General features: G+C 41.6%; 1 protein-coding gene across 1 annotated transcript in view; it reads right to left on the bottom strand.

The window, feature by feature from the left end:
• pklr (pyruvate kinase L/R) overlaps positions 1 to 24,811 on the bottom strand; it is a 30,324-nt gene extending 5,513 nt beyond the window's left edge. The window contains exons 1-9 of the mRNA XM_049583420.1: positions 24,740 to 24,811; positions 15,321 to 15,485; positions 13,045 to 13,136; positions 12,800 to 12,931; positions 11,014 to 11,200; positions 8,307 to 8,580; positions 5,605 to 5,755; positions 4,623 to 4,775; positions 4,365 to 4,531 (exon numbers count right to left, since the gene is read on the bottom strand). Coding sequence (XP_049439377.1) covers positions 4,365 to 4,531; positions 4,623 to 4,775; positions 5,605 to 5,755; positions 8,307 to 8,580; positions 11,014 to 11,200; positions 12,800 to 12,931; positions 13,045 to 13,136; positions 15,321 to 15,459 — 1,295 coding nt within the window. The 5' untranslated portion in view covers positions 15,460 to 15,485; positions 24,740 to 24,811. The remainder of the gene's footprint in view (positions 1 to 4,364; positions 4,532 to 4,622; positions 4,776 to 5,604; positions 5,756 to 8,306; positions 8,581 to 11,013; positions 11,201 to 12,799; positions 12,932 to 13,044; positions 13,137 to 15,320; positions 15,486 to 24,739) is intronic.
• Between the last annotated feature and the right edge of the window lie 59 nt (positions 24,812 to 24,870).

The raw sequence follows: 24,870 nt of genomic DNA, 5'->3' as shown, positions 1-24,870 counted from the left end.
CACAATCTTGCAGCGAGCAAACACTGGCCTCCCGGGTGAAAGTCGGGGGTTGTTGGACCCATCCACCACCCATCCCATTCTTGGACTTCTGCTGCTTTAACCCCTTTAATCCCTCTGTGTTTCCCCTTGATGCCGCTGACCGGCATTAAACTATAACCGGCCACGTATCATGCTGATATGAAAGGACAGCTTTTTTTGTCAGTGTCTGACGCCTTAAGTCACTGACCAAGTGCCGGTTTTTGACAACTTTGGAGTGAGACCAGCGCTTGGTGTGGTAGCTTTGAAGAGAACAAAGATAACAGCTGTCTGATGGCAAGAGAAAGTGGTATAAATACTCTAAATACAGTGTACACTTAAACTTATTTTCATACAACCTCACTTAAAAATTAAAAAACACTGACCCATCCCTTTAAAAATCAGATCAGCATGCTAGCTTTGTAACTGTGAGCATCGTAGTATGCCTACATTAGCATTCAGCTCAAAGCACTGTTATGCTTAAGTACAGTCTCACAGTGCTGATAGCATCGCTGAAGACTCTTAGCCTTGTTGTAATGCAATCTTGATTCAAAATCAAGGTCAGCTGGGTCTTCTCAGCCCTTATACAAGCCACAGGGCATGATAGGATGTGGATATCTTAACTGTATCATGCAGTGTGCCTGTATGAAATAATTTGCATTTGATATGTTTTTGTCTGTATGGGTATTTGTCTGTGCATTTATGTAGGGACTATGCATAAAATATGCGTTAACACATGCAGTTAATCTATACTGTACATGTGTGTGTGTGTGTGTGTGTGTGTGTGTGTGCAGAGAAGAGAAATCTTTATTTTGTTTGTTTGTTAGGCTGGTAGGGGAGTCGATTTGCACAGCAAGCAGTCAGAACACACAAAAATGCAGGAAAACAAACATTACAGTCAACATAAAACTCTGCCCTTAGGATGCAAACGCAGGTAACAGGACTGCATTATTCAATCTGTAGTTTTGCTCTGGGAATAAGAAAAACAACATCTGTTGCTTCAGCCTTTAAAGAGCCTATATGTCTGTCCAGAGGGAAGAGGAGGAACTCAAAATTGTGTGTGACATGTTTTCTACGGTCTAACTCTTCCACAGATAAGTCTATTAACTCGACAGTATGTGCATGCTTGTGGGTGTATAAAAAGCCGGTCGAGTATCCAAGGAATTAAGTTCACATTGAATGACTCAGCACAGCAAGATTTGTGTGCAATACCGCTGTTCAGTGGTAATGCAGGAAGTGGTTTGCCCTAAATATAAAGAGGTGGAAGGTTACAGTGTGGAGGTTGGGGTGGTGGATGGATGTATATAGTATATGACTTTCATGTAGGAAACTGGAGTCTGTGTTTCATTGAAGGCCCAAAAATCATGTTCACCTTTTCACTAATGGTAACCTTGATCTTTTCCTAACCTTAAAGGGGCTTTATGCAAAATTCAGAGCCTATGAGTTCTCTGCACACGGTTCTCAACATGAACATGGCTGAGTCGCGGCTAGCAGCTAATGGTGTTAACCAGGTAGGGAACCACAGGGTGGGTGCTACGCTTCCACAACAATGCCATCCCGATATCAGCAGTAACCGCCATATGAGAGCAGTGCAAAGCAATGCCAATGAGCTAACCAGTGGGATACACACATGCACTAACATGCACACGTGGCTGGACCAGCTTACCACAACAAGCATCAGAGAAGCTCAGATAATAACATATACAGAGGGAGCATGACTTCATTCTCTGCTCAGGACACCATTACTCCACTATATCTTTATGTAGAAAATAGTGGTTTGCTGCTATATTAATGCCACTGGTGTCATTAAGGTGTCCACTGTGGGATACCCCAAGGCTTGGTGCTGGGTCCAATTCTCTTTTTCTTTTACATGCTTCCTCTTGGTCACTTTATACTAGGCATAATATCAACTTCCATTGTTATGTAGATGATACTTTGATCTATCAAAGCTGTGACCTTGCAGAAAACTACCAGAACACTATCAACCTGCTGAACTGCCTTTATGACATGCATGATTTCCTTCAGCTAAATGCTGATAGAACAGATCATTGATCAAAGGTCAAGACAGTGTAAATTCCCAAATATCAAATAGCTTTAGTTCACTGTCCCATTCATAACCCAACATTGCTTAAATCTTGGTGTTGTTTTGGATCAAAATCTAATCTTAGACAAACATATCAGATCAGTGGTTCAGTGTTGCTTTCACCATCTAAGACACATTTCAAGGATTAGATCATTTAGTTTCCACTACAATCTGGAACCCGTTATCCATGCCTTGCTCTGGCATCAGTGAAAAAAAATAAATAAATAAATAAAAAAAAAATCCCTTTCCTGCTTTAAGCTCACTCAAAACATTGCTGCCATGATTTTGACTTGGGGTAAGAAACACATTTCCCTTATCCTGGCTTCCTTACACCAGCTACCTGCTATCTCGGGAGGCCTCGCTCCAAGTTACTTATCTGACCTTATATTGCCCTATGTCCCTTGAGATCATCGAATGCGTCACTCCTTGTCATGCCAAGGTCCAGATTAAGATGATGGAGCCTTTACAGGCAGAGCTCCTAGAGTATGAAATGATCTGCCTGAGGAGATCAGGGCTGCAAAATCTGCATCATGTTTTAAATCACTTTTAAAAACACACTTTTTTACATAAGCTTTTTTGGTGATGTCACATATGTTTTATTACATTTTATTTCATTACACTCTGTGTTTTACTATGTGCCTAGTTTTTGGCTCTTAGTTAAAGTCATTCTCTACAATGACCTATATTCTGTAGGGATGCATGATAGACTTTTTTTTCAGCCGATATTGACAACTACCTGCTTCTTATGGCTGATAACGATAAGATAACCAATCATTTCACATTTTTGTATTTTAAAAAGTCTATAACCTGTTGATTATGCTCACCTGAGAGTAAGAAAGGCTAATGTAAGAAAATACAGATGATTTAGTCCTGACCGAAGCACATCTAAATGACACTATTGTTAATACAGCAAAAGTAAAGAACAGTTCAGACTCTTTAAATGTTCATTTATTTGTCTATTAAAGTATATAAAAAAACTTCCAAAACATACATTGGTTTTTATGGAGCATTTTGCCAAAGAAGTCAAATCAAATGCGTCGACATAATCTGTCAAAACACAATTCTGACGTTTGCTTCCAATTTATGGCTCCCAATTCAGCAGATAAGGGGAGAGTTAAGGGAAAAGTAACCTATATTGCCAAGAGTGTGCAAAGCAGTAATCAGAGCAAAGGGTGGCTATTTTGAAGAAACTAGAATATAAAACATGTTTTCAGTTATTTCACCTTTTTTTGTTAAGTACATAACTCCACATGTGTTCATTCATAGTTTTGATGCCTTCAGTGAGAATCTACAATGTAAATAGTCATGAAAATAAAGAAAACGCACTGAATGAGAAGGTGTGTCCAAACTTTTGGCCTGTACTGTATATATATAAAAGCACATAATTATAAGGCTACAAAAACCGAAACAAATTTTATTTTATAGCGATTATACACTTATATAAACATATTAATGGTTAGAATATTCGGATTCAGATTCAGATTTGACAATAAACCATGCCAAATATTACACACTGGCCCTTTAAGGGTATAGCCTTGACGCTGTCCTAAACCCACATTCAGATTTGAGAAGCCTTTATTATATTTGTGAAAATGCAAAAAAAAAAGAAAAAAAAAAGGGACATTTCACTGCGTTTTTTTACATGCAGGCCACATTAGACCGGGTCCAGATCAAAAACCACTGTACTTAGGCAGGTCAAATCTGGACTAGATTATTCCAGAGAGGCTAAATATGTTTTAAAACACTTCCAGAATTGTGAACCTTTATTATATTTGTGAAAGTGCCAAAATAGAGTTTAACATTTCACTGTGTTTTTCACATGTAGACCACATTAGAGTAGGTCCAGATCAAATACCCATTATACTCAGACAGATCAAATTTGTTGTAACACCACCACCACCTCCACCTTCTGTGTTGGGGCGTGCCAATGCTGCCCATGGTAATTCAATAAAAGCAGTCGGGGCATTGTATTATTGGTACTATCTCTCTGCTGTAATTTTCATCATTGAAAAAAAAAAAACACATAACAACAATATCCCATTATGTGCCTAAAACTTATCGTCCTGACATATCATGCAATCTTAATTTTCTGTTTTGTATTGTAAAACTGTAACTCTGTTTTGAAAGGTGCTCTATAAATAAAGACTACTAATAAATAAAGATTATTTACGGTAATGTGAATATAAATGAGTGTATTTCCAAAACTGATTCTTAAACTACACCATAACCATGCCTTCTTGTCTGGTGGAAGGTTTGGTATACACACCTGCCGCTGGTGGTGAGGACTATGATGGCCCCAGCACAGCATTTAAAGGAGGACTCTACAGCTCCAATGGCTGTGACCTCTGTGGGGTCAGTGGAGAGCGGAGTGAGGCGACGCAACTCCTCAAACAGCTGCTGGTGGAAAATGGCACCCTCTGCCTCCCTGCAGATCTGAGAGACAGAGAGGGAGAGCGTCATCAGAGGGCTCTACTATAAGTCACATGTAACAGAGTGGACGTGATGCACACACTGAAACACACACCGAGTGCATCATTGCGACTGCCTCCACAGGAAACAGTCCCTTGGCGGTCTCCCCAGATAACATTACGCAGTCGGCTCCATCCAGCACGGCGTTGGCGACGTCACTGCCCTCCGCTCTGGTCGGCCGTGGGTGTGCCACCATGCTCTCCAGCATCTACAGACACATCACAAACACACACACATTCACATTAGTCTTTTAACCACAACCAAAGCGTCTCCACAAGGCAAAGGGATTCAATCAATGATTCCATTAAAAATAAGGCACTTTGTACGTCAATTTTTTGTCTAAGATGAGAAAGTAATGACAAACAGGCTTCAGGGAGAGAATGAGGAGAGTGGGTAATGGCTTTGTGGATGGATGGACAGTAGTGGGGGAGAGATCATTTAGACTGAGGTACGCGGGCACGATTATTGACATGTCGGAGACTCTATACGAGTCAATAAGCGAGGCAGACAGTTGGAAAATGTGCTCGCTCACAGCGTCGCCCAAGAGACTGTTTTTGTAGTAGTTAAGAAGCTGCTGCTAATGCTGATTGGTGTACATGTGTGGGTGGTGTTTGTGGACTCAGGTCTCAAGTAGCAAACCTGCTATAACGCTGTCACTCTGAGTCAGGAGCTGTAGCATAAACAAGATATAGCACTGTGACTCAACATGGCTGCAGGAGTGTGTGTGTGTGTGTGTGTGTGTGTGTGTGTGTGTGTGTGTGTGTGTGTGTGTGTGTGTGTGTGTGTGTGTGGCAGTAGAGGGGTGTGAAAGAAAGCAAGTGTGTGTCGTTTTGAGGATGAATTTATTGGACAAGTGAGTGTGCGTTTGTGCATGTACATTATGTAGGAGTGCAAGGTTAATTTGTGCCTGTTAGGTTTTAATGCTAGCTTACTTGGGCCCTTTTGACATCTGATTGGATAGCACTATAGTTAGAGTGTAAATCTGTATATGTTATCGTGTCTGCATCTTTTCCTATGTGTGCGTGCTTGCCCCTGACCTGCGTGGCACAGATGACGGGCTTGCCCGCAGAGTTGCAGCGTCCAATCATCATCTTCTGGGCGATGAAGACTTTCTCTGCTGGGATCTCGATCCCCAGGTCGCCCCTGGCAACCATCACGCCATCACTTTCAGCCAGGATCTCCTCGAAGCTGACAGCCAGATTAGGGGCGGATGAGGAGGCAAAGGATTGAGAGTTTGGGATAAAAATGAGGGAGTTGAAAAAGAGCACAAAAGAAGGAGTGAGCAGGCACGGAGAAGCAGAGGCAGAAAAAACGATGCATTATTATTATTATTATTATTATTATTATTATTATTATTATTATTATTCAAATGCAGGTCTTGAGCAGCAAAAACAGGATTTTGCTCACAGCTGCTGGATCCTGAAAACACACTGAGGATAGTGTTGCACTGTGATATAATTCCTACATTAAATTAGAAAATTTATCATTTAAGAAATGCATTTGTAGAGTCAAATATCCCTACTTGAGAAAGAACTCAATGTATAAATGGAAAATCTAATAGTTCCTAGTTCCTAAGTTTTCAAATGTGTTTTTTTAAGCACCACAAGCTGAGGGCCCTCTAGTTCCTTTACATACTACAGGTTAGAGAAAAATTTTGTTCTTTTGCTCTGGTGTGAACTGTCACTTTAAATCCCGTCCCCGACTGCCTGAAAGTTTGGAACTTTTCTTAATTTGTACCAAGAGGATTGTAAATTAGCAGCAAAGAGAAGGAAATTACTGATTTATGTCTATTAAAAGTAAGACGCCTGAATCCTTTTGAGTGAGAGGAAGTAAGAAGCTCTTCTGTTGGTTGCTGGCTCAAAGAATCATCTGCCTGTCTTGTCCTTGAAAAGCTATCAGACAGCATGACAAAGAAAGCAAAAAAAAAAAAAAAAATCATAAGGTTTGGAGTGCTTTTTTCTTGAGAATTGTGAACTTTGGAAATTTGAAGGTGATATAGCCAGAGAAAATGTCTACTTAATGTCTCTTCTGTCTGCCATACAATGATATCTTGTCCAGTATGTCTTTTGTGTTATAACGAAGTTTGTTTGTTTTTTTTCCCTTAGGGAAGGGGAGGGTTGTTCTACATCAATGTGATTATTTTATGTCTTTTTACAAATGTATCTTTGTGCATTCTCAAATGAAACAAATCGGAAAATCAATAAATACATGTTTGTAAACCCTGCATCAAAACTAAATGCATGTGTGATCAATGCAAACATAGGGAAGTCCAGACTTTAGTAAAAAATAGAATAGAAAATAGAATTACTGCCTCACGATTGTACGACTCCACAAACCAGTCAAGTTACAGTTTACATCTGTGTCTGTCGAGATTTATGTAGCCATGACAGTAGACAGTGCTTCAAATATGGACGATGCTACAAAGAAGATAACATTCTAAAACGTGGATGCGTCACACACGTCTTTAGTCCGGCAGCACAAATCCATACAATTAGCACAAAGATTAGTGTCAGCAATACAGTGAAGTTGACCTTTTGGATATAAAATGTCATCACTTCATTATTTTATCCTAAAAGACATTTGTGTTCTTGCTCTATTCTACCCTCACGGGGACACAAATAACTTTTAGGATAAAATAATAACAATACGAATGAGGGTAGAATGGAGCGTGAGGTGGATCCGTGGTTTGGCACAGCATCTGCAGTGGTGTGGGCACTGTGCCGGACTGTCATGGTGAAGAGCAAGCTAAGCTAGAAGGCAAAGCTTTAGGTTTACTGGTTCATCTACGTCCCAACCCTCACCTATGGCCATGGGCTCTGGGTAATGACCGAAACAATGAGGTCGCGGATACAAGCGGCAAAAATGACTTTCCTCTGAAGGGTGTCTGGGCTCAGCCTTAGAGATAGGGTAAGGAGCTCAGGCATCTGGAGGGAGCTCGGAGTAGAGCCGCTGCTCCTTTGTGTTGAAAGGTACCAGTTGAGGTGGTTCGGGCATCTGATCAGGATGCCTCCTGGGCACCTTCAGTCAGAGATTTTCCAGGCACGTCCAACTGGTAGGAGGCCCCGGGGCAGACCCAGGTCATGCTGGAGAGATTACATATCTCAGCTGGCCCGGGAATGCCTCAGGACTGCCCAGGAGGAGCTGGGAAGTGTTGCTGGGGAGAAGAGTGTCTGGAATACTTTGCTCAGCCTACTGCCCCCATGACCTGGCTTTGGATAAGTGGTTGAAAATGGATGGATGGATGAACGGACATTTGTGTGAAATTTTGTCATAATTAGAGAATGAATTCTTGGGACGCCAACCCAAAAACATAATTCTTCCAGCCAAGGCCATCACTGGCATAGACGAGTAACTGCTGGAGCCAAATGTTTATACACAGGACCATAAAGTGTGTAAAAATTTAATCTGTATGATCTGATCTCAGAAAAATCCCATTTAAATTAGAGCCACACTTAAACACTTTCAGCAGCAGAAAGTGAGGGCTGAGCAATGGAGAGGAGGAGCTGTGACATAAAGTGTGTCAGATATATTAAGTGGCAGCTATAACTCACACAGATCGCTTATCACAGATGTGTAACCAGAGCTGTCATGTGTCTATCCATCAGTGACAGCTGGCTGTTCACAGGAGGGTGGATATCGAGTCCTGTCACAGCCTCGTTAAGAAACTCTCACTGCCACCAGCTATTCAAAATAACTCAACCTTAATGGTTTTACTTCCTAAGTATTTTCCTGTACTCACTTCTGAACACCCTGCCGGCTCTCCACCTTGCTGATCACTTTGATGTGTCGTCCGTGTGCCCCCAGAGTTCGCCGTACATCTTTGACATCCTGGGCAGAGCGGATGAAGCTGGCGAACACTATGTCGACACCCTGGGCCACCCCAAACCTCAGGTCAGCCTCGTCTCGCTCACTAACCGCCGTCAGGCCGATGAGGTCGCAGCCGGGGAGGTTAACACCTTTACGACTGCACAGCATCCCACCAGCATCCACCACCGTATCCACCCAGTCAGAGCCTGCAGAGGGGAGTTAAGGAAAATAAGAGGTCTATTAAAATGTCCTCTGGGAACTGAGGATGGCCAGAACTACATTTCTTTGTAAAGACTGCCACGAAAAAGGAGTCATAATTAGTGGATCTCTTCAAAAGAGACAGAATGAATACAATACGTATACCGTCGTATGTCTGTTAATTTTTTCTGCACAGTGTTGGTTTATTTGTGATTTCCTTATCAATTTTTTTTAGGGATGCACAATATTGGACTTTTGCTGATATGCCAGCATCTTCCAATTACCAAAACTGATAAATGCACTTTTTCACATTGAGTCTCACCTGTAGTGGAATGAACATATTATTATACCTGCTTTTATCATGATGGCCGACTGGCAGATGCAGACATAAATAACAATGCTTTTTAAAATACACACATTCACCGGGCAAAATAAGAAAACTACTTCAACTTAGGTTGTACATAAAACATGCCATTTTTAAAGTAACATTTCAAACACTGTCACTAATTTTAACAGGCTTGGATGATGCTCTTTCTGAGACAGTCCTGACAACAGTCACAACCAGGGAAAATCTGACCTATTTCAACTAATTACAGCGTCACCATGTTGTCCTGCAGGCTGTTCTCATGCACTGTTTGTACGTTTTATGACAAAAAGTTATGCACCAAAATTCATACATCAGAAATACTTATTTGAGCCCTGAGGAGAAACTGTGATTCGTTACACTCTCTCCTATGTAAAGAATAGAGAATTATAAGACATAAGAATAAGCATATGTAAATGTATGGCAATAAGATAAAAATGAAAATGTGCATTATGCTACAGTGTTTAACACAAGTACTTAAAGGATAACTTTGGTATTTTTCAACCTGGGCCCTATTTCCCCATGTGTATGTGTGCGTATGATTCATAGGTACAACTCGTTCTAAAATTGGTTCAGTATTGAGGGAGGCAGATGCAGACGGCAGCCGCGAAACGAGCTAAAACGGTAACGGGGGCAAATGCGTCCCGTATAAGTTTGCGCATTAAAAGTGCTTTTTTTCGCCACTGACCGGTTCAGATTGCCAGTGCTATCTCTGTAAATAGCATACTAAGCATTTCCCTTACCCTTCACTTGCTCTGGGCTGTGTGTGACATCATCTCGCGAGAGCTTTGCTTGTTGCCGGAAGAAAACAGAGGAGCCATGCAGAGCGCCGCTCCGAGTGGCGCTGGTTGTCCCGAAGTACAGCTGAGAGTTTTACTGCATCGATTGAAAACAATGGTTCGTGTTTGTGCTTATCCGAATTGCAAGAACAGGATGTTGCGCAACACCCCGTACAGCTTTCAAAGGCTGCCTTTGTCGGACGGTGAGATGCTGAAGTTGTGGCTAGTTGTGCTACAAATGGATGCTAACACTCCTGTCCAGACACTGCGCCTTGCAGACCATCGGGTCTGCAGTGCTCACTTCTCCCAAGATGACTACTGCCAGCCGAAGAAGAGAAGACATCCAATCCCGAAACACCTCTTCCTCAAGAAAACGGCTGCCCCACGAGTAGAGAGAGCTACAGACACAGTGGAGCAAAGCTCTCGCGAGACGACGTCACACAGCCCAGAGGTAAGGGAAATGCTTAGTATGCTATTTACAGAGATAGCACTGGCGATCTGAACCGGTCAGTGGCGAAAAAAAGCACTTTTAATGCGCAAACTTATACGGGACGCATTTGCCCCCGTTACCGTTTTAGCTTGTTTCGCAGCAGCCAGCTGCATCCGCCTCCCTCAATACTGAACCAATTTTAGAACGAGTTGTACCTATGAATCATACGCACACATACACATGGGGAAATAGGGCCCAGGTTGAAAAATACCAAAGTTATCCTTTAAGATATCAAAATATCAAAAATCAAATATATATCGTCACTATGCCAAGGCTGTAAGAGTGGAATTTAACTACTATATACATCTATAGAATAAAATTAAACATAATAAATATGTACAGTTATGTGCATGAAAAAGATAAAGAACATATCCAAAGCAATCATGAGCCAATAATTTGTGTAATAACCCACAAATTTTGGAAGGCTATGATAACGTGACCAACACAGTGACCAGTGTTCAGAACCATTTGAGCTTTGAATCATTTTAAAAAAGGTACATCCTCACCAAGTTTCTTTTCCTAAACCTAGCCACAGTTTCTTTACTTGCCTGAACTTTCAGATGCAGACCAAGTTTCTTTTCCTAAACCGAACCTCTACATGTATGACTTTACATTAAGTGCGCAACTTTGCTTCAAATACACAGCATTATTCGTGTGGCCCTAATTCATAAGATCATCAAACGATCCATTGTGCGTGCATTTTTTGATAGGATAACATTGCATCCCTAGGTATTTGTAAGGTAAATATATATCTAAACACATGAAAATCAGAGGTAAAGTTTGTTAAAGTCAACTTAACGTGTATTACCTGTTTCCTGTACTTTAAGTGCAATGAGACCGTCGTCGATGTAGATCCTGCCTCCCTTCTTAACGACTTTGGGCAGGCTGGGGTAGTCCACCCAGATGATCTTCCCGTCTGTCTTTTCTTTGTCACTTTCTGCTGTCACCACACGGACAGGGTTGCCTTTTTCCAACAGCACCTCCTCCTCCACTTTCTATACAAAGACACACACAAAGTGGAGAGAAGGAAACTCTGCCTTTAAGTAAACACCGTTATCATCTCTGTTATCAAGACATTATCAAAAGATAAATGATGATTTAATAAGGTAAGTCTTAAAGCTAAATAATGCATTGAATAACATTAATCAGAGACAGAGCTGGTCGTCCACTAGCTCGCATGTCAAAGTATCCTTGGGCAAGACACTGACCCCAAATTGCTCCCGATGGCTGTTCCATCAGTGTGTGAGTGCGAGTGAATGGTTACTGAATAACAGTGAGCACCTTGTGTGAATGTGACATGTAGTGTTAAAGCGCTTTGAGTGGTCAGAAGACTGAAAAAAAAAAAAAAAAAAAGCACTCAACAAGTGCAGTCCATGTAAGGTGTCATATTTGTATCAGTGAAACCTGTGGGACAGGTACAGAGTTTCTTCCAGGCATTATTTTAAGCTCCTGTGTTTGTTTTGTCTACACAGAGACGCAGACTTACAAGATGTTGTTGTTTGCCGTGAACATAACCAATAAACTTTGTTGATTCATTTGTAACTCAGTCATTTGTAATTCATGCTCTGCTATTTCTCTAAACAAACATATTCTCCACTGGCATTTCAAAATCACAGGATGTCAGCCCTCCTAGTTGCAATATTGTCATTTATATAATACCTTAATCTACCTCTATCTACTGGTGTTCAGCCAAAAAAAAATACCAAACATCAAATATTTGGCTATCTACTCCTGGGAGAGAATCTTCCTCTGTTTGCTGTTGCAAAACCACATCTGAGCCGGGCTGAAACCTGCTGAATCCGACTCATCCCGTTGTCCAGACACACGACTGTTTGATTCACTGGCATGCTGAGCTTCAGCGAGCCAGAGTGGTTTACGATGGCTGAATAGCTCTGGTAATTCACATCAGAGGCTCTGAGTGCCGGTGACAACGATAACGTGACACACGTCAACTATACGGGGCTGTAACTGTCCCACAAATAGGTCAGCTGCTTTCTACCCAATCATATGTTGATGCTGTAACATAACCTGTCATTTACCTATTAACATTTTTCTTGTTAATGTAAAATGCAATCATCTGCTAAAACATGCAAGACATACGTGTTCATGATACGAGAAGACAAGAAATTAAAATTAATTGAGATGAATATAACATTAAGATAATATTGACGTATAACGCACGTGTTAGTAACTCTGTTTAACCTTCCTATTACGCTACTAAACAGACTTTAGAAGAGACACAACAGGCAAGAAGCAGTGCACAGCTTGCACGTCATGCAGAGCATTTTGTAAGCTAATCAAAGCACGAAGAGGTTTCCAAGAGCTTGGAGTTATTTGTTCAGCAAAGCAGACGGCATGCAACAGTTACACAAAGAACAACAAAACAAGACAATGATGATGTGAAAGCACAAAAAGAAGAAAAGGACACACAACACACACAGTTGTTTTGCTCCCCTAAAAAAAGAAGCAATAACCTGTAAGAAATGATGCTGATGGGAAGCAGTGGAGATATTTTCAGCCCCTCTCACAGCTGACTGAATGTGACTGTTTGATTAGATTTACGCTGTTTGATGGATGAAGAATAACATGCTCACCCCTTTCACTAATCCAGTGCGTATCTCCGGACCCTTCGTATCCAAGGCGATGGCAACGGGCCGATAATACAAGGGGTCAGAGGTGATCGTCTCCACAGCCTCTCTGATGTTTTTGATGGTTTCCCCATGATACTGACAGACAAGAGACAGAGAATCAATACATGTCTAGAGGAAAGACCACAACATGTACGCTGTGGTGCTGTATGTAATGTGAGAAATGGTACACAGGGGAGGACTGCACATACTTCATGTGAGCCGTGAGAGAAATTTAGACGAGCAATGTTCATTCCTGCCTTGACCATCTCTTGGAGCTTGGGGATGGATCGGGATGCAGGGCCTGAAAGGAGCAGAAGTAAGAGAGATTTTACATCAAAGCTACAGTAGGTAACTTTTAGATAAATGGCTTGTTGTCATATGAAAATGTCACGACAAACACATAGTACATGACTGATACAAGACTGATAATCTGTGCAAAAAAAAAAAATCATGCTCTTCCTCGTAGTGCTTGGTAGAATTAGGGGCCATACACATGCCGCGTTTTTGCGCCTTTAAATTCAGTGTTTGCAATGTAGACGCGCAGCAGGCACGTTCAAACGCCAGAGCGACGTCATCAAGGTGCACACACCTTTCCAAACAGCTGTTTTTCAGGGTGCAATGGCTGCACCCAAGATAAAATTCTACTTTTGGACTTCACTAGCGTACACCGCATGTCATGTGATGAGGACCAACCAGTCACAGCCAACAGACATCTTCCCCTTCGTCCATAAATATCAGCCTGTGATAAATATGGAGAAGAAGCTGATCATTTTAGCGCAGGGTTGTCAGAGCTTTACATCTGTCCCACGTACAATAGGCTTTCACACCAACAGCACCTGGAAGAAGATCAGCTGTGCTCTCACGATTTCAGGTAAATAGGCTATGATATGGTGCTTGTTAAGGTTGCTTAACAAGCTCAGACGCAACCTGCAGCCGCGCGCTTGAAAGCTGGCACAGACAAGGCCCCTTAGACTGCGACACGGAAACCAATCAGAGCCAGAGTCTCTAACCAGCTGGTCTTCAAAATCTGTGGTCAAACTAGGCAGCGTTGATAAAATATGACTCGAGGTTCTGTTACTGCATTGCCTATTTTTCTCATCAGATGTTTTCAGAAACTTATTTTAGTGTACTGTTTAGCTGTAAAGAGAGAGTTTGCGCCAGCTGGAGGCCGATTTTGGTTTGATTGTTTTCAACATGGCGCACAGGTCACAAACTGTTATTTAACAGCTAAACAGTACACTAAAATATATTTCTGAAAACACCTGAAGCGAGAAATAGGCAATACAGTAAGAGAATGTTGTTTATATTTGATCAGCTCTGCTCAGTTTAACAGTTTGACTGCAGTTCACAACAGTGACAGACTTGATTGACAGCTGCGTTAGAGACTCCTCGGCTCTGATTGTTTCTTTTGTTCATTTGCGGCAATGCCATTAGAAGCACTACAAAGAAATGATGGAGGAGGAAGACTATTATTTTAATGCACAGATTATCTGCCTCATGTCTCTGTGGATATAGTGACAGTTCCATCAATAATGACAAAAACTTTTATAAAAGTTACCAACTAGCTTTAAAAAGATAAACTATGCAGGATTTCCTAAAAAATAAAACAATGTGTAGACTCATAAAAGGGTTATTATTCTCATTCATCACTTCATGACCTACTAGAAGTGTGTGGTGGAGTACTTATCTGCAGAGACTCTGTCTTTTGCCTGTATTTTTTGCATTTTCATCTTACCATGCTGTGTTCACAATGGTTCTGGGTGCAGCACATGGGTGCAAATATAGCAAATGACAGTGAATCTAAGCTTGGCTTTCACTTTTGCTGGTGACACTGTTTCCAAACAGTAACCAACAAATCCTGCATAGTATACCTTTAAAACTGTGCTGAAACAATAGGGTGAAGTCATTCAGAGAAAATTTTTGGCCAAAAATCACTGATTCCAGCTTCTCAAATGTGACAATTTGCTACTTTCCTGTGTTTACTGTGGTGGTGAACTGGATAATTTTGGGGTTTTGGTGGTTTCTGATAAAACAAAATAAGCAATTTGAAAATGTCAGCTTGTGTTCTGGATGAATGTGGCAGACCTTTTTCACTGGCTCCTGATATTTCATTGGCCAAGAAAATAATTACATTGAAAATTAGCTGTGTTGGCACATCTACCCGCTGCTTAATCACTTTGGACACAGGCCCTTCAGTAAACAGTAAAGAAATACCTGCCTTTGTGAGATATGTGGAGAGAGCTCTGCAAGAATGAAGTGGCAGTTTTTATTCATTGTATTTTCTTGTTTTGTTTTTCTCTTTTATTTTCTCCTTTTCTTCTGGGCAGAAGAAATGTACAGACAGGTCCTTAGCCAGGAATCAAACCCTGCCAACACTGATGGCCACCCAGCACCCAGGAGCTGGCTGTCTGACAGACACACAACAGTTGCCAGAAAACAAACTTGAAACTGAGACTCACTGTCTGCGGCCTCTTGTCACACTCACCGATTGTGCAGATTATGCTGGTGTTGCGCGCTGTGATTGGTTCTTGGTCGATATCCAGCAGACAGAGATGTTCCAGGAAGGTGTCAGCCATGCTGGCATCGAGCTCCTGGCGTTGGATGAAAGAGTCCGGCAGTGTCATAGTCTCTGAGTAGCGCCTGATGCAAGCTGTAGCGACAGAGAAATGTTGTCAGCAGGGTGAAGTCAGTCATGACAACTCTACTGCCAACTCCACCTGTGAATACTAATGAAATAAACACCTCATACAGAGAAAGGTGTGTACCCCTGTGTAAATGATGGAAAAGAACAACAGTTCTGGTCTAACTTTAAAGGGACAGTTCACCCGAAAATCAAATACATATTTTCCCTCTTACCTGTAGTGCTATTTATCAGGCTAAATTGTTTTGGTGTGAGCTGCAGAGTGTTGGAGATATTGGCCCTAGAGATGCCTTCCTTCTCTCCAATATAATGGAACCAGATGGCACTCGGTTTGTGGTGCTCAAAAAATAAATAAATAAATAAATAAAAAAAAACTCTGTAATGTCTCTTTCCAGAAATCATGGCTCAGTTCCGCAAGATAATCCACAGACCACTGAGCAGTTTCATGTATTTTCTGTCTACCAAACCACACCCAGCAACTGTATCACTGTGCAGAAGGAAGAGTGCATCTACTCATGTACAAGAGGTTCATGCTCATGACGGTATGAGATATAAACATTAATGGCGTCCTCCTCGGCTGAGCTGTGATGTTAGCTAGCTCAGTGGTGCTAGGAGAGCTAGCAGTAGATGCATGCTTTCTTCTGGTCGGTGATGGCAGGTGTAGCTGGGTTGAAAGAAAATGCATGGACCTGTTAACAACAAGGTCTGTGGATTATCTTGAGTAACAGGGTCATGATTTCTGGTCCGGACACTTAAGCTACCTGCCAAGCTGAAAGTGGACCTTGGGAGGCAGATTATTGCAAGGACGTCACAAGTAGTGCTGCTGGAACTTACAGTCCCCTGGGAAGACCTGATGGAGGAGGCCCATGACCAAAAGAAGGCCAATTACCTAGCGCTATTAGAGGCCAGTAGAGAGAGTGGTTGGAGAGCATGCTGTGAGGCAGTTGAGGTGGGCTGCAGGGGTTTACCAGAGCAATCTGTGCACCAGGCATCAGAGGGTTGCGGGAGAGGAAAGCCACCTGAAACACCTTGAGGCTGCAGAAAAGGCCTCAATATGGCTGCGGATCAAGAGAGCAGATCCATGGCATAGCGTGCTGCTTGGACACAAGCCTGGGACTGATCACCCCCAGCTGGGTCGCCCAGGTGAGGGTGTCTGATGATCTAAGACCCGAAACACCCTATGACTCTGGGTTCATCAGTGGCCAAGCCGCACCATCTAAGTGTTTCAAATAACTGGAAAGAGACACTGCTGTTGAGTACCATCTGGTTCCATTATATTGGAGATAAGGCAGACATCTCTACAGCCGATACCTCCCAACACTCGGCAACTCACACCAAAACAATCTAAACTGATAAACAGCAATACAGGTAAGAGAAATATATATTTTTTGACGTTTGGGGGTGAACTGTCGCTTTAAGAGCTGCTTCTGAATGCACAGTGACAGCAGAGGAAACCAAGTATGTGCACACAAAGACTCAAAAACCCTCCAAAGATACTGACCTGACATTAACTACAGCATGGAGAGGTCAGGAAGATTGTCATGCTGACATTCAGCTGTCATACGAGTCGGTAATATGAAAACAAAACACTGCAGTAGAGTAGACATTCTTCGACAAGCCGTAAATTTTAAAACAGGAAAAAAGGCTGACATTCAGGCCATATTGAAGACATAAAAAGGTCTGTATGGTGACATTTGAAACGAATGGAAATACATTATCGGGTCTCCACCCCAGCAGTCCTCTAATATAAGGGGGCTGTGTTTCAGATGACTGGAGGAAGACAAGATCCTCATTTCAAATGTGGTTTGATAAAATATTATCGCCTCCTCTCCTTAAGATGTCACAGCTGGAGTGAGCAGGGTAACAGAGATAGGACCCAAGTACAGACTGCTATGCAGACTGACACAATTCAGGGCTGAGATACAAGAGCTTACAGACTGGTGGGTGGGTAAGGGTCAAAACCACGAATGCAGTCCAAACAGGCTAACAAATCCAAAAGCAGACACCACAACAAAGACAGTCGAACAAACTGGGGAGGAGTGAGTGGGAAAGAGCTGATTAAATATGTGCAGCACTGAAAAGGAAAGTGGGAACAGGTGTGTAGATGGGCGGGGCTGTCAGATGATGAGAAAAGCAAGGGAAGTCTGAGGGCATCTGGTGGATGGATGTGAAATGGCAATGGAGGGGACAAGGGAAACGAGGGAGTGGCTGGAAAGGAAGGACAGAAAGACTGTGACAGAAGAGGGAAAACAAACTGAGGCGTCGTCTTGCATTCCCAGAAGAGACACTCAATCTGAAAGGAGACTGAGATGTTGTTGTTCTGTCTGTCAGTGTAGAAACACTCTTTATGAGGAAATGACAAATATTGTAGCTGAGTGTGAAAACAGCTCTAGTGTGACACCAAGTTTTAATAATGCTTGTTAAACCTGCATTAATTGACTTTTCCCTCATCAAGCTGTGACACAGTATTTGCATATTGTTTGGTGCTTGTGGCCACCTGTTGAGTCTAAATCAATATTCTCTCTCTCTCTCTCTAGCTCTAGTGTTATGTTTGATCTCAGCTCACTTCTGAGTGAAATATCTGGCTCTCTAGCTGATAAATGCTTCACTGTGTTCACCAGCAAGTCACTAACTGTCTCCCTGCTGTCAGGTGTCCGACAGGAACTGGACAGTGTGCTGCTGGAAATGAAGCTATGCCAGCAGCAGTGACACAATACATGAAAGTTGCAGGTTGTAAAATCAAAACCATGAGCTGAAAGATGCTAAAAAAAAATTAAAAAAAGGATTTCAAGAACAATATTTGCTAAAACTTTTAAATTGGTTTAAATTGATTGATTTGTTTTATTGTTACAGTAATAAACTACCTATTAAGCCTTTTTTTATTTTTAAGATTATTTTTTGGGGGCTTTTTGCCTTTAATGGACAGGATAGAATGAAATGGGGTGAGAGAGAGAGCGGGGGTTGACATGCAGCAAAGGGTTGCAAGCCAGAGTCGAGCCTGCAACCGCTGCAGCGAGGCATCGCCATCTGTACATAGGGCGCCAGCACTATCCACTACGCTGCCGACACCCCCCTCTTAAGTCTTTTTCAACAGAAAATCCTGCACACTGCTCTTGCTCAGCTTCACAACTTATTAGTAACACTAACGTTTCGTTCCCACTGGACCTTTGTCAAGAGTGTTCAACACCATTATTAACAACATTTACTTTTCCTTTGTGGGGTATGTGACATATGATGCACAAGTTGTTGTCAGTTATTGAGAAACACACCAACAGCTAATTAATTCCCCCACACTTGTGCACACCTTTGAAATGGGTGGGGCAGTTTCTATTTAAGCTCACTGTTGTAAATAAAGGTGTTGGAACACTCTTGACAAAGATCTGAAACGTTAGTGTTACTAATACATTGTGAAGCTGAGCAACAGGAGGGTGCGGGATTTTCTGTTCAGAGCCTCAAGTGATATTTTCCAACACACCTGCATCTGTGCGAATATATCTCTTCAAAGTATAATAAAAAAAAATGTTTTTGTTTTTTTAAAGGATTTTGGTGCCACAAAATAATCCTAGCTGTCAATAGCAAGCAAAAGTTACCTAATTTTAACTCTAAGGTATTATCTTTATGAATTATTGTGACATATCTTCAAATAAAAACACTTATCCTACCTGTTGTTCTTTACATAGCTGTCTTATCTGGATTTGGTAATCTTGAAAAGTCTGTATCTGGATCAAAGTGATCAGTCTGAGTGATCCTGGATAGCAAAACTTCCAAATTGGGATCATTCCAATCATTTTTTTTCCCTGAACATCTTGGTCTTTGTCTAAAAAGTGAAGCTGCCCTAAACCTGCATTCACCTTATGGCCAGCAGGGGGCACTAGTTGCACTTGATATCCTCCACTTGATTTATTGCCTCAGTAAACATTTACCTAAGGAGTTAATGGCTTCAATTGCTAGTTTGCTATTGCCTTCAATACACCATGATGTTCATTTTGTAAATTATGACCCTGTGTAGAGTAAAACAGATGTAAAACAGGATATGCTACAGGGTGTGTCAGATCCACCCCTTGCTTCTCCCCAGTCATACCCTCTTGTCCTAATGTGGTCACGTCTACGTCCAAAAAAACCCCGAGATGTTGACTCCCAAAACTCATCACTACAAATGAACCATTTCACATTACAGAGTCAGATAACATTGATTACAGCAGCATTAGCATAAAACTGTTGTACTGTAGATTATTATCTACAGTACAACTATAAAACCCCATTCAAACACTTTCTCTACAACCAAGTGAATTTTATCTCAAAAAATGTCTTTTAATGTTTATTTTATGACCTATCACGTCTTACAATCCTAGACATACAGCTCGCAAAGCCTTTCAACACCCGGTGAGAACACCTGTCACCACTGCTGCATAAAACCTGAAAGAACAAACCAGTAAATGGAGCCAGTGTCTCTCATGCAAAGCACTGTGGTACCTGGTTGAGGGCTTTGAGCCAGTAACAATGGCATCCATTTTATAGGATGTCACAATCAGTCAAGCTTGCAATTTCTGCCACCACGGGGGAGGAGAGAGTGAGGACCAGGGAGGAGGAATGAAGGAAAGGGGAGGCTGACAGACAAGGTCGGTGCTAACAGCACAACAGGAGCAAAGAGGTGAGGACAAAGGAGACAGAGAGAGGAGGGAGGGGGTGAGGGTGAGAGGAGGAATCTGACAAGGAGGATTTCTACAGATCTATAATGGAAAAGAAAACTCAATTATTTCCTAGATTTTGTTGCACTACCTGCCAGAGTATTAACACCTTGTTGACCAGTATCATGATCAATTATGAGCCATAAACTAAAGCTCTCTGTGGAGCATGCACACGCAGAAACAGAGACAGATAAAGCTTGACGTCTGCAGAGGAAACTCCCCAATGAAAATGGTGACTTTTGCAGGGTAATGTGAACACGCACAGCTCCTCCATCCTCTGGATTCGGTCGCTGTCAGTGTTTTCTCTTCCTGTCTTTTTCTCCCTCTCACTCTCTCTTTCTCTATCCACCTCCCTGTGACCCAGTTCTGCCGCACCGCTGCACACATCATTACGTGTCCCACTGAGATCCTCCTCTGACACATCCCAGAGTGTACACATAGAGGCACACACACACATAGATGCAGGTACCTGTTACTGAAAGGCCTGACTATAAATAAAGCAGGTCAAAGACAGTTGCAAAATATCAGTCGTGGCACGGCTTTAATGATAAGAGAGGTGAAGCAGGTGATGGGTGGGGCCTGTTTGCAGCCGGTCACATTCCTGCAGGTCAGCATGCATGTGTGCGATCGATCGGTGACCTTGAGGCAAGAGGGCAGATGTTTGTCCAGCTATGACTCTGCACTAAAGTTCAAAAGCAACCGACAAATGACACAGTGGTGCATTATCTAGCCTACAGGTTAGAACTGGGCAATGTTACACAACCACAGATATTGTAAAGTGACAAATTATAAGCCAGTAGACTTAGATAGGCATAATTACCTGCACACAAAGCTCCTATGTTCTAGCAGTTCACAGTTAACCCAAGTAAATCAATCCCTAATAGGTCATGTAAGGAGTTTAAATTATGCTGCAGTCGAATGATAATGTACAAAACTTAATATAACTCAACGATATTATTGGTCGACTTACCCATTTTCTTAAAAAAATCAATTTCTAATTAGATCCAAATCCACTGCACAGTTCCTCCTCCTCTGTTTGTTATTTTAGTTTCTTTAGTTCCTCAACTTTTCTATATCTTCTCCTCCGCCTTTGTCCTCGTCTGCTCTGAGGTCGTGCACCTCTCTGAGTCTAGTGTCACCTTAACAAGCCTTGCTCAGCCCCTTGCCTTCATTTTCACACTCTGACCCCTCTGCTGCCCCCTCATCTCTCCTCCCACTCTCACCATGTGCAGTGAGGCCACCGTTTGCAAAAGGCGAATGATTTTGGATGAATAAGTGGCCTCACTGGGCCAAGGTGATGCTAAAAATGGAAAAAGTTTACGACACATAACTATCAGGGTTCACTCGAGTACAAAATGATTCTTGTCTATTTGGTGCATCGCTGCGGGTTATGTAACGACCTGAGTGTGTCAACCTGAGCTTGACACAGTGTTAACCCCAAACCACACACAGAGTATCTTCACATTACTTTCCACACAACTGTATGTTGTACTGAAATGATTTGTTGATTAAGTGATTAGTCGGCCAACAGACGCACAATCTTCAACAACTGAAAAAAGTCATTCTTCGAGATAAAACCCAAAATATTTGCTCTTTTCAGCCTCTCAGATGTGGGGGACTGTTGCTTTTCTTTGTTTCATATTGTCATAGTGTTGTCACCATACCGGAAATTCTAACTTGAAAGATATCAATACCACGGGGAAAACCAACATTAAGGGGAATAAAGTTTAAAATTTGTATTAAAATATAAATATAACAAGGCCACAACATGACAACTATGACTTTTCTCTTCTTGGTTAGGAGCAGATGGCAGCAGAATGACTGTGGTAAACATTTAAACATTAACAGTAAAGCCAAAATGTGCAGCTGGTACCAGTATCAATACTGTATGTAAAACACGAATTAAAACCGCTTCAGATATTCAGAATCTAAATGTATCAATAAGTCAATATTCAAGGCAACACTACATTATTATGAAACTTTGGGTTTTGGACAAAACAAGACATTTAAAGGTGTCACTTTGGGAAAACACAGCTCCCCTCTACCAGCTCCAAGAGATGGAGAGAATTTGGCTGCTTCGTTGTCACACCGCACATTTAGGGCAAACTTTTCCAGTCACAACAGCAGTGTTGGAGACGGTGCGGATACATGAGTGCCTGTCATTCACACATTTTTTGGACAAGTCCAAAAATTAAAATATTCTGGAGAAAAATATGTTCAAGTTATAAAAAGATCTTGGGATACTGTATTTTGGTGCAACGAGGGAAGATGTGATAAATAAGAAAGATTGGTATCTGTGTAAAACACTGTTTATTGCCAGCTGGTACAAATCTGAGCCTCCAAGCCTTAAACAATGGATGGACATATTCAAGGAGATCTTTAGAATGGAAAAGATGACTTTTACTCCAAGGTCTAGAGGAGCAGTATTCCTCAGAAAATGGGAGAAATGGACTGTCTATATTTCAGAAGACATGGACGCAGCTTCACCGTGAATGTTTGGACAATAAAACGACATTTATGATGTGAATTTGAGAACATGAATACTTACCTAGTGTGCACCCACACAGTGTTCTCTATGGTGTAAAAATACTTGACATAAAGAGTTATTAAAAAAAAAAAAAAGATGTCACTAAGGGCTCAAAGAAAATGTATTGGACTTTTTTCACTTTTTTCTGTCCTTTCTGAGACAGAGCAATGTATCAGTTAACTGTAAAAAGAAGAGTTTCTCAGTTTCTAAAAGGCCCAAAGCAAAAGTAAGTAAATCATTAAAGGTAATACATGTAGCCTGCAGCAATTATCAAAGGGTCAAACAATCTGTTAATGCATAATGAACTAAAGAGCTAACAAGACAAAGGGTCATATTGTAGGACAGTGGACCCAAGACCAGGGGTCAGCAAAGCTTCATGTGGGGATCATGAGGCCTTCTCGATTTTGAGGAGTGTAAGAAAACTTCTTAAAAATATATACAGTCGGTCTATATCTCAGTATTGTATTCATTTCTGTTAAGAAAAATAAATGAAATAATTATTTTTCAAGTTTAGATTATTCTATATTATTTGAGACATCTGAAAAATCTCGCAGGATAACGGCACCATGAAGACACAAGCTACATTGATAGGGCCTTTACTCTCTGCTCCCTCGTCTCAGCCTCATCCTGCATTAGAGAAGTACGCACTTAAAACAACCCAAGAGCTAATACAACAATGGGCAAGTGTCAGAGAGAAGAAAATACTGAATTTGTGAAAAAAAAGAAGCCGAATAAGTTTGTCTGGTGGTTTCAAAAATATAAATGACACAGAGAGGGAACCAAATAAAAAAAGGTTCCTAAAATATCAGGAAAACTCATCTCTGATGCAATATTGACAAGAAATAATCTCCTCAAAATTCCCAGTTATTGCGCTTACTATTTGGGTTGATTTTGTAGCTGATCAGTTGTTCTGTACTGTTATTGTTATGCAGGGGTCGTCAGTTTACTCAATGATAGAAAAGGGATCCCTTGAGGCAAAAGGTTGGGAACTACTGCTTTAAAAGCGTAAAAACCAGCTGCAACCTGGCAACTTAAAATAGTTTTTCTTAAAGGCTTTTAACTGATCTGTAAAGTATTAGTACATTATTTAATAACCAGTGATTGTAAGCTATTATACCGTTTTAAAGGGTGACTAACCAGGAAGTGGTATCTTAGATTAGAAAAACATATCAAAAAGGGTTGATTGATTGCAGATTTAGTTTGACGTTCTTGATCTCAGTAAGTTTCTGAAACCTTAAAGAAGCTTGTGTCATTAATAATTCCTCGTCCTTCACATTTTGCATTCACCCACTGCAGTGTTGGAAAACACACAATCCAGCTCCTCTCTCCCAGAACAGTGGACTGATAACGGCTGGCGTTATATAAGTGTAAGACTTTGACGAATGAGGTGACACATAGAGATGATGTGTCCTCCACTCGGTGACACAGTTTACTCAAACTTTCTTTTTTGGTGTGTGGAGAGAGTGCATGGAGCTGAGCTGCAGAGGTGTATCTATGCACAGTCACGCATGGACCTGGGCTGACAGGCAGAGGGTGTAAATCGTTAGCCAAAGGCAAACAGACCTTTGTTCCTGAGTGAATCAACAAAACCCTGCAGCCATGTGATCTGTGGAGAACACACCTGGAGTGATATAATGGCGCAGCTCATAATTACCAGACTGGAGTAAAGGTCGGTTTTACGCATGGAGACCAAAGTGCACTAATAAGACATGCAGCTTAAATTTAAAACAATCAATAATTACGGCAGTATTAGTAATAAAACCTTTGTCCTTTAGTCTCTAACATCGAGCATTCATCTTAACCTGTGAGTGTGTTGCCTGTCTCAGGAGAAAATGAAGTCTTTTGGAGCTTGTCAGCAATTGACTAAAGCAGGAGATCAATATCTGGCGGAGCGACAGAATAAACAGCAGGAAAATAAACAATCGGACAAAAAAACATGTTTCATAAACAGCAGGGTGCAGAGAGAAGTGTTGGTACACTGCATACAGTCCGTACATACTGAATGAAGTAAGTGCAAAGTTTAGATCTGTAGGAAGGAAACGACCAACCTGTTGGATGCACGGAGCAGCGGGCCAAGACTGAGTTGAGGAGGGACAAGCGCGTCAAATGTAAATGAGCAGGTTGGTGAGTTTTAGCGCCATCTAGTGGAGAGCAGTGCTTATGCTGCTTTTGCAAGGTT

Source organism: Epinephelus fuscoguttatus, linkage group LG8, assembly GCF_011397635.1.
Source record: "Epinephelus fuscoguttatus linkage group LG8, E.fuscoguttatus.final_Chr_v1".
Lineage (NCBI taxonomy): Eukaryota > Metazoa > Chordata > Actinopteri > Perciformes > Serranidae > Epinephelus > Epinephelus fuscoguttatus.
The sequence above is the reverse complement of the archived record's forward strand: the minus strand, read 5'-3'. Positions and strand labels throughout refer to the sequence as shown.